The sequence below is a fragment of the Ruditapes philippinarum genome, unplaced genomic scaffold (genome assembly GCF_026571515.1).
Source record: "Ruditapes philippinarum isolate M1 unplaced genomic scaffold, ASM2657151v2 ctg3999_1_1_1_1, whole genome shotgun sequence".
Taxonomy (NCBI): domain Eukaryota; kingdom Metazoa; phylum Mollusca; class Bivalvia; order Venerida; family Veneridae; genus Ruditapes; species Ruditapes philippinarum.
In genome coordinates, this window is record NW_026854622.1 from 1,190 (window position 1) to 11,363 (window position 10,174).

At 34.4% G+C, this 10,174-nt stretch overlaps 1 protein-coding gene across 1 annotated transcript; it reads right to left on the reverse strand.

Annotated features, from left to right (window-relative positions):
• Window positions 1-251: 251 nt before the first annotated feature.
• On the reverse strand, window positions 252-5,218 carry LOC132740607 (uncharacterized; the record flags this gene model as incomplete). The annotated part of the gene is made up of 6 exons (XM_060728547.1): window positions 5,049-5,218; window positions 4,249-4,420; window positions 2,947-3,086; window positions 1,930-2,079; window positions 812-939; window positions 252-330 (listed from the first exon to the last, which is right to left on the reverse strand). Coding segments are annotated over exons 2-6 (629 nt in total), but the record flags the coding sequence as incomplete, so codon positions are not given.
• Window positions 5,219-10,174: the final 4,956 nt, after the last annotated feature.

The window sequence follows — 10,174 nt, forward strand, 5'->3', positions numbered from 1 at the left end:
GAATAACCATTTAACTGTAACAATTCTGTGATAAAAATTGGGACAACGTTTGGCTATATCCTGGAATAGACCCCGGCGTCTAAACCAGGAATATTTATAATTTTCATTCCGTTTTCTTTTGTTCGTTACATACAAGTTAAAATCCTGAAAATTACACAGGGAGATTGTCAAATGAAACACATCCATACATGTAATTGTCAAAAAGACCATGTAAACTAACATTTGATGATATGGTAAAGAATGCGTCTTACCTCATGGGTTTAAAAATAGATTTTGTGCCTTTCCAAAACCTCATCAGAAGTTTGAACTCGGTCCCTTCTGGGATGACCTCTGTATATAGGAAAACAAAAACATACAGCACACAAATTTTCAGAAATTTGAGTAAACTATAAATAGTTCAAAGTTAAAATATTTTGTTCATGTTTCCATCAACTTCGATAAAAAATGATTCCATGCAAACAATTAGACCAAATTAAGTTTTGATAGTCATGTTTCTCAAAAAAGTGATACATACAGGTCTCCAAAGAAGAAACTGGCATTTATCGACGCCCTGATTTTACTCTAAATTCAATATGCAGTACTTATCCGCCATATACTAGTTATAAAGATTCCGACAGGGTTTGTGAATAAGCTATCCAGCTAGTATAAAGAACGTCGGTGGTTCTACTCAGGTGCCCTTTCGGGTCTGAAATAATGCACGGAAGGGCACCTAGGTCTTCCCCCTCCAGTAAAGCTGAAAAGTCGCCATTTGACCTACACTGTGTTGGTGCGACGAAATTAATTATTCACGGTCAAGGTGAAATCATGATACCTATAGATTTGATTTTGTCGGTTGCCATGTCATGCAGCAAACCATCAATGTGTCTGTCTTCAGGATTGTAGAGTGCCCCGGCTCGTATGTTATGGTGAAACATTACAAAGTTGTCGTCACCTTCTTCCCTGGAAATGTGAAATGTGACTGATCCAAGAAATAAACTATGTACAGCTATCTAAAAACATGGTTTTTTAAATTCAAAATAAAAAAAAACTTTAACACCATTTGAATTTATAAAATTCATTGCTAAATTGGATATGTATAAATCGAAATGTATATATATATCATTTATCATTTGTCCAAAATAATACTAAATAATAAGATTTCCCTGCTGTCGTGACATCATTACAAAGTGATGAACGCTTTTACATTAATAATCAAGATTTCAAAATAAAGCTACTATAGGCTTTTGTTATGATGTTTTACCTTCAATTAATTACATATTGTCAAGCAATGAAACTCACAATTAAAAGCTGTTAAATTATCACTGTTTCACTGAATAACACATTATTTTATGATTCCGTTGAAACCAAAAGTTGATAGTAAAGTTAAGTATTATTAGGTATGTTGTGTTTAACCAACTAGGATTTTGCCAGCTACTAGGGCACGGAGACAGCCTTACGAACTTACTTGAAGCATGTCGACATTGACAATAAAGGATTCAAAACTATATGCCAATAACCCTTGTGAAATAAAATTAAATTAAAGATATATTTTTTACAATTCAGTTCTCAACAAATATACTGTAAGTTAATACCAATAACATAGCAAACTGTGTGAGTATCTGATGTGCCTTCGCTTACAAGAAAACATACTTATATATCATAACACACCAGAAAGTTGAACATTAATATGATATACAATCGGCAAATTAGGTCCGGAAGATCTCTCCTTAAACAGTCTTGCCGAATTGGAACATGCACTTCAAAAGAAATATTGGGCAGATTATGAAATCATCATAAAAGTTATTGCCCTGAGCACTTGTTTTTGCATCATTGCAAAATCTAACCGATAATAGAAAAATAAGTTATGGCCTCTTTTTCTGCATTCATAAAAATATATATTTCCGTGTGAATGGTTAATAGTTATTTTTGATAATCAAATCGATAACTTACGAGTGTTCGTGACTGCCCCACTGTAGTAATAATTTAGATTTCAACTTGAATGTTCTGCCGAGTTCTGATGCCATATCCGTAAATTTAGCCTCCCGAAGTTCCTCCCTATTGTAACCAAATGAGCTCAAATGATCAATTGTATCCAAAAGCCTAGAAAACATAAAATCAAAGTTATTGTAAACAACTTTGACTAGTCTGTCAACATTTTAGACTAGTTTGTAAATTTCTTTGTGTTTCAAAGATTTCGAAATCGTCAACATTGTTGAGGCAAAGAAGTCCCGGGATAATGACGATTTTAAAATTAAAGGTTTATTGATGCAATTTGTTTAATGTCAGTTTTACAAACGTCACAAATACTACGAACAATTATAATTATGTCCTCGGACTTCATCTAGCTAACAGAAGGTCGAAGGCTCCTACTATGGTACCCAGTGTGTGTCTTTAAATAGTTTGATTACCCTCGCCTCAGGAATGAGCCATATGATTGGACAGGTGTCCGCTCCATTTTGATACAAGAATAAATGGAGGGCAAAAGCATTTAATCGCCCGGTTAGCTCAAAAGGTAGTGCTTTGGAAATCGGGCTACCCTTGTTCGATTCCCGGAAGGTCGGTGCGGGTCCCATCATGAAATCCTTTCTACGACCATTCGCCCTAACCTGTGCTCTGGCCTGTACAAACGTTACCAGGTCCTTGTGAAATTGAAGGCAACTAGTAAACTGCTTGACAGGATGCGGTGGTTGAACTGCGCTCTGATAAATTTAATGTGATTCGGAGTGAAAACTATGTGATTCGGAGTGAAAACTACCAGCACCACCACTACCAGAGCATTCATTCCCCAGCAACATTTGAAAGACATTATTTCAATTCAGACCAGTTACCTGTATGCCATCTTTATCAAATTTAAACACTGTCCCTATCGTTTTCAAATGTAAACTATTTCTTTATTTCAAAATCTTACTTATTTTTGTTTGTTTCTTTAAAACTTGCATGCTGATTATTGAAGGCTCAGATTTATACCTCTCAACGTCTTGGTTATACATCAACGGCTTTGCAGGTGGTTTGCTTTTGTCTTGTTTATTATCTTGATCTACATGTTTACTAGTGTCGTCAGGAATCTCTCTAGTTATGTTTCTTTTGAATTTTATAGGTATTACATCCTAATAACCATGGCAATGAAATAAAAAAGTTGAATATAGTAAAAGTTGAATTTAAGCTGAATTATAAAACACATGTATTTAACTAATTATACCAAGAATATATCACTTAAGTTGATACAAATTTATTTTAGTTCGTGTTGGAAGCTATAAGCCTATTGAAACACTTGAAAAAGTTCCTGGAACCAACCAGTACTAAGCAATGAATGTAAGGTTTCTTGCTCAAGTAAATGTCAACGGCTTGCCATTGACAGCGTTTAAACCCTAGCGGTCAGCAATCCTTAGATTACTAGTCCGATGCGTTAACCACTTATATATCACTTTCAACCATCTGTTCTAAGCATTACAAGGGGATCAGTGGCTAAAACATCGGCAGGTGGTTTCTAATTTTCAAATTTAACGATTGTCACGACTAGATGTTGAATAATGCTTCATTCGACAAGCTGGTACTAGGGGGGCATGTAAGGCAGCTTGCATTTGGAACCACTATTCATAAACAGACTCAGTCATGCAGAGCCTATTTAATTTAGCCGTTTTGGGCGTTCCTTAGGGACTCAATGTTTTCTATTAGTGGTTCGGGTGTCTATTCTTCAGGGTGGAGCCTGTCTGGGAATATGATCAACTTTCTATACTTATACGGCGAGAAGGTTGACTCTAGAGCAATATAAATAAACTTATAAAGTTGTCTGAAACGAATAATTAAGTTTATATAAAAAAAGACGATTAAAATTTCAAGTAACAACAAAATATACCATCTGAGAACAAAAAACTTGCCACTCTTTCAAGTACAAAGTACGAAAAAACAAAGATTGCCGACTATGTGCAAAAAACTGATCAGATGCCGGATTTTTAAAGCAGTCTGCAAATATTTGTATCCTTATTAAACTATGTATAATCAAAAATATATTACTGTAAAGAAAAACTGTTGCTACTTTAATGAACGCACAGTATACATTGGGAAAAAGCTAAGCCTGGTAAAACTTCGGCCAACTTCGCCACTTTCCGTATTATAAAATATAAAGCATTTAAACTGACAAGGATCTTCATGGTCATAAAAAATGCTTTCTTTATCTTTAAAAGACACGAAAAATGACAACTGGTCACTATTCTATTATAGAGATATTGTTTCATATAGAAGTTTGACTTTCCCCAGCCCCATACCTACCTTTGTTTCGTTTTTCCGCAGAGGACATTCCTTCGGACCTTCATACGCAGAGAGCTCCGCAAACAATATGACGTAGATCAGAAACGTTGCCGCTACAACTGACGTAAATATCACACGGGCTTTGTACTTCATTTTTCAGTATGTATTTTTTTCTGTTCTTGTTCAAGATAAGCTGAAAAACAACAGAAATATTGTTTCTGAAGTTAGGATTCACAGAAGCATTTGTAGGAAATAAATGAAATAAAAAAATATATATACAAGCAGATTCTACTAAACAGAGTTGAATCGTGAACAATATATCTAAAATGTTTGTTGAATTGTATTCGGAAAAGCAACGTGACATCAGCAAGAACACTGATGTGTGTGCTTCAGCAAGACAGTCAAGACAGTGCGACACCATCTTTACCCTTTATATTAAAATAAAGAAATACGGAACCCTTAAAGAACATGCAAAATAGCAAAATAGAACATGTAGCTGAATCGGTTTGAATTATTCTGTTCATGAACAGTACTGGAAAGTCTAAGCTACCGTCACCGTCCCCTAGCACCGGCCTAAGCAGAATTCATCATTATAACATGTTAAAGTGCGGTGAAAATTTGAATTTAGAAACATCTGCAGATGTGTTCATACAGCGGTGATCATAGCAGAGAAGAGGTTCTCGCCTATAACGAACAAGAGCAGTAATTGGGCAAATGTCAAACTCTCAAACTGTTTATATGCACGTGCAATTTGTCATAGAAACGAACGTTTAAATGTAAAACCAGACTAAATACAAGAAATAGTTAAAAGGGAAACTTACTTCACTTTGTGAATAGTCCCTTGGTCAATTGTCCGTAATAAAACACTTTTTGTGATGGTAGAAAGAAAGCAAACACTTTCAGTTAGTCAATTTGACATGTACATTTTTTAATTTACGTATTATGTGTAAAGGCTCTGTAAAACAACCAGTTTCATGACATAATTATGTCTAAGGGGCATATATTTAATAATGTTTAATGAGTCAAAGAGCCTTGAAACATTGAACCAATTTGTAGGCAGCGCCAAGTGGTTCCGGAAGTCAGTGAAATGGAACCACTTAAAATGTGCTGACGGCCAAATTTCAAGACGGATTGAAAAGTGATTCCTTATAGCGTCAAAAATTATCCCTTCTCGTCGTCTGCTAGTAATCATTATTTCTCATATATTAATTAAAAGAAATACAGTTGATAATCAAAATTTAAACAAGGGAGAGCACTCCAAATTTGCAGTCTCGTTTTGAATATTTTTTTCGTTCTCAACAAGAGGCTGTGTAGTACTTGGATTCTGTTTCTTCTATATTATTTGATTTCAATGAATGATCATGCCTAAAAACTTGCATGGAGGGTCATTTTCTACCATTAAGATGTAACATTGTGTTCACCTTTAAAGTGTAGGTGACAAAGAACTCAACCAACTTTTGGTTTTACATTTCTTCTGTATATTTATTCTACAGTGTTGGGATATTCGTGATCAGTTAAACCATCGCATTCCAAATGACTCTGAAATTAGTTCGGATTGTTTCTTTGTTCACTGTCATTATGTGCCCTTACTGCTGTGGGTTTAAATCCCGACAGGGACTTTGGATTCTTTCATGTGCGGAAGCTATCCATCTAGTTAACGGAATGTCGGTGGCTCTAATCAGGTTCCCATCCGTGCCTGAAATAATGCATGGAAGGGCACCTGAAGTCTTCATCCACCAAAAAAGCAGGCACTTCGCCATATGGCCTATACTGTGTCGGTGTGACGTGAAACCCAATCAAATCAAATTAAAAGCAAAGCCTCATTATGTCATGTTTACCATTAAATTAGTGAAATAAAGAATTGAATTTGTTGGTAAGAAGTAAATCGATGTTGTCAATGTCTTGTGAAATAGTATAATTATTAAATTGAGCAAACGAAACGACACATATTGCATATTTTTTCTAAAACAAAGACGTACATGGCTTCAGTTTATTCTTGGTAAATCTTTTTAAAGGTTATTAATGTTTTAGAGAGCAGTAGTAATTACTTGCAGTAATACTCCACCAAGAAGTCGCCTATACTTATGTTATCAGAGGGATATTGACAAGATTTTTTAATATAACAATGCATATTCTATATTGCAATTTCGGGAGTTGTGGACGCAATGATATCTGTTGCAGCAGTTCCGGAAACTTAATATAATCATTGACTACCGGGCATTTAAAGGCACTTAATCTATGGGTGGAAGCTGTCCGAGATACGGTGTGTTAGGCATCCAGCTCTTTCTTATGTCTTGCTCTTTTATAAGTGGTCTGTCTTGTATTTGTTATAATACAATACAGGAATTCAGGCACCTGAGACTTTGAGTTCGCAGTATACCAATTCAACTGGTTTTATTTTAGTTTGTATCGAAATGAAACTGGAAACTGCCTTGAGCAGTTTAAAATGTAACAGAACATTTAATCATTAAATAAAGACGAATACCTAGATGTGTATACATCCTCTGCAGAGCAATTTGTTTTTTTTTTTGGAGAAGATTTTTGTTTGTAAAGACCCAATAAGAGGTGTTGTTCTAGAGAGGTAGATTTTATTGTGAACGCTAACTTCGGGGAAGAGGGTCTGTCTGCAAAGGTTAAACTGTATGTACAATGTATGTACGTTGTTCTATAATGGACATCATACTACGTCACAATTATATGACGTTAATAAAACAGTCGTGAAGATCAAATAAGTCAAATAAATTAATATATTTATTTGTTCATAGTATCAAAAATGGAGTGACTGTCAATTATTAATATCTTGTATAGCATCAAAGGAACTCCACGGAGGTACATAAAACTTTAATTTCTTACATACAAAAGCTTAAATACGGAGTGAGCAAATGATGTGCAATTTTGCACACAAGTTATTGGTCTAGATCTACATCAATCGAACATTAATCTCGAAACTATATTTCCAGTCTGACATGTCAAAAAAACTTCAGTGGAGTCCCTTTAAACTATACATGTATGTATATATTTAACAATATTCAATATGCAAACCGAAATCAGATTAATTTAATGACAAATTTTATTTATCTGAAACATTGAAACATATTTCAGACCAAACTTATGAAATTGTTTTATATTTAATAGGGTCTTTGACGCAAATGTATTGTAAAATCATATGGAATGAATCAGTTGAACATATCAAAACATGACTATTGGCGTAAGATAAAATGTCCATAACTGGTAGTGTGCTCCCCACCCCACCACCACCCTGCGCTTTGTCTTGTGATCGGTTCATGGTCAACACATATCATGTTTTCTAAAACGCCGTATCCCAAACACCCATCCACCCACCCCAGAACAATAGGCATCAATGCTATATGTGGAAATTTGATGAAAGAAATACTGGTAAATGCAACACAGTCCCAAGCACCAATTGTATTATCTATAATACTTAAAGTATTGGAATAAAGTTTTTCTAAAGGCCATATAAAAGACTAAAGCAATATGCTATTTTTGATTACTTAAATGATTCCGATAATGATTCCGATAAAAAAGATAACAGGAAGTGGGCGACCTTTACAACCGCCACTTAGCACTCATTACCGTAAGTCCATACATTCTGTAAAATTGGGAGGTCAGACAAAAGCTTTGAAATATAAGTGAAAACATTGCAGATTGACTTTTTGTCCATTGATAAGATACAAATCAACAGAAATATTCAGCTTTATATGAGACATACATTCTTATTTATCACTTAAAAGGTTAAAAACAGTAAATAGTAAATTAAACAAGAGCCATGTCAACATGGCCATACCCCGCCGAATGTGTTTGCTCATTGGAAGAATGTATATGTAGTACAGCAGAATAATTCCATTTTAAGAGGTCTTTTGGTAATGAAAACTGATGGCTATAGTGATTACAGATTTGAAACCTATGTGAATACTGATGGCTGAAAATAACAAAGGGCAATAACTGAAAAATAATGCAGGGTAGGTTATCATTCTTGTGTGCTGCATCCCTCCTCAGTAAAATCTATCCACCTATGAAGTTTCAAGTTGATACCCCAAATACTTTATGAGAAAACAATTGAATTGAAAAATTAAGTATGAAAAATAACAAAGGGCAATAACTCTAAAATTAAAAAGGTAGAGTTATCATTCTTGTGCACTGCACACCTCCTGAGTTAGATCTATGCACATATGAAGTTTCATAATGATATCTCAAAGGCCTTTTTGAGTTATGCTCTGGACAAAAATTAATTTTGAAAAATAAAAAAGGGCAATAACTAAACAATTATGCAGGGTAGAGTTATCATTCTTGTGCACTGCACTCTTCCTCAATGAGATCCATCCACCTATGAAGTTTCAAGTTGAAACCTCAAATACTTTTTGAGATAAGCTCCGGACAAAAATAATATGAAAAAGAACAAAGGGCAATAACTCAAAAATTGTACAGGGAAGAGTTATCATTCTTGTGCACAGCATTCCTCCTCAATAAAATCTATCCACCTATGACATTTCATGTTGACATCTCAAACACTTTTGAGTTATGCTCCACTCGGGTGAAAAATTAGGTATGAAAAATAACAAAGGGCAATAACTCTAAAATTATGAAAGGTAGAGTTATCATTCTTGTGCACTGCACACCTCCTGAGTGAGATCTATGCACCTATGAAGTTTCATTTTGATATCTCTAAGGCTTTTTGAGTTATGCTCTGGACAAAAATTAATTTTGAAAAATAACAAAGGGCAATAACTCAAAAATTATGCAGGGTAGAGTTATCATTCTTGTGCACCTATGAAGTTTCAAGTTGATTACTCAAATACTTTTAGAGATATGCTCTGGACAATGTCGGAAACGGACGGACGGAAGGACGGAAGGTCGGACGGACGGAGACTATTTCTATATCCCCCGCCGCCTTTTCGGCGGGGGATAAAAAATAATGCGTATATTATTCACATTGCTTTCAAAGCAACTAAAACAAAAATACATATGTGCATATTTACAAACAAGTTCAGTAAAACTGAAATACAAACAGACAGGCAATAAGAAAGCACTATCTCCATACATATCTTCATTATATTATCATATATACAACGATGTCAAAAAAGTTTGGATGTTTGTTTCCATGGTAGCCTTAACTGTTGGCACACAAATAAAATAGAAAACTATACAAGGTATGTCCATTGTTCCAAAGCCATGTTAATTTTTTTTTTTTATTTCATAAGTCATATTAGACTGGTGTTTGCGTTGCAGATTAGTTAACGTAAAGACAGATTTTTCAAGAATATCCATTCTCCAAGTTATAGCGTAACAAAGTCTGAATACTTTTAAATACGCATTAAATACGCTAATTGACGATGTTTGCCGAATATAAACGAAGCTAAATCCTACTAAAATTATATCAAATACGGAAAGTGACGAAGTTGGTCGGAGAGACTCGAAAGCACTGATCATTTCTTCCATAGTAAAACAACAACACATCTAAGCAGGCAAACAAACAAACAATACAGTATAACAATTGACAAAAGTTGCTCCTAGAGCATTTCTAATAAAAGCATAATGTCATGAGTATTCAAAAATGAAACTAAAGTTTCGAATTTACAGAAAAGCTAAATAAATGTAAGCGTTATTGTATATGAACAATTGTAAACAGCATTATTTAAAATATAATTCTAAATCATCTTTAACATTTACAAGTTAGCACAACAGATCAGTTAAAACAGTATTTTAGACTTTAAAAACGAAATAAATAAAACATATTTGTAGATGGCACAGTCAATATTTGAGATTCGTAAATGTCATTAACAAACCCTTGCCTGCCCTGGCCTCATTTCCTTACAGACAAAAATTTGAAGCAAACCAATAAACAAAAAAAAAACGTGATTCCATGCCAAGTTCTTCAAAAAACAACAATTCTTCAAAGAAATACAAACGGAAGACAAAAATGTGTACT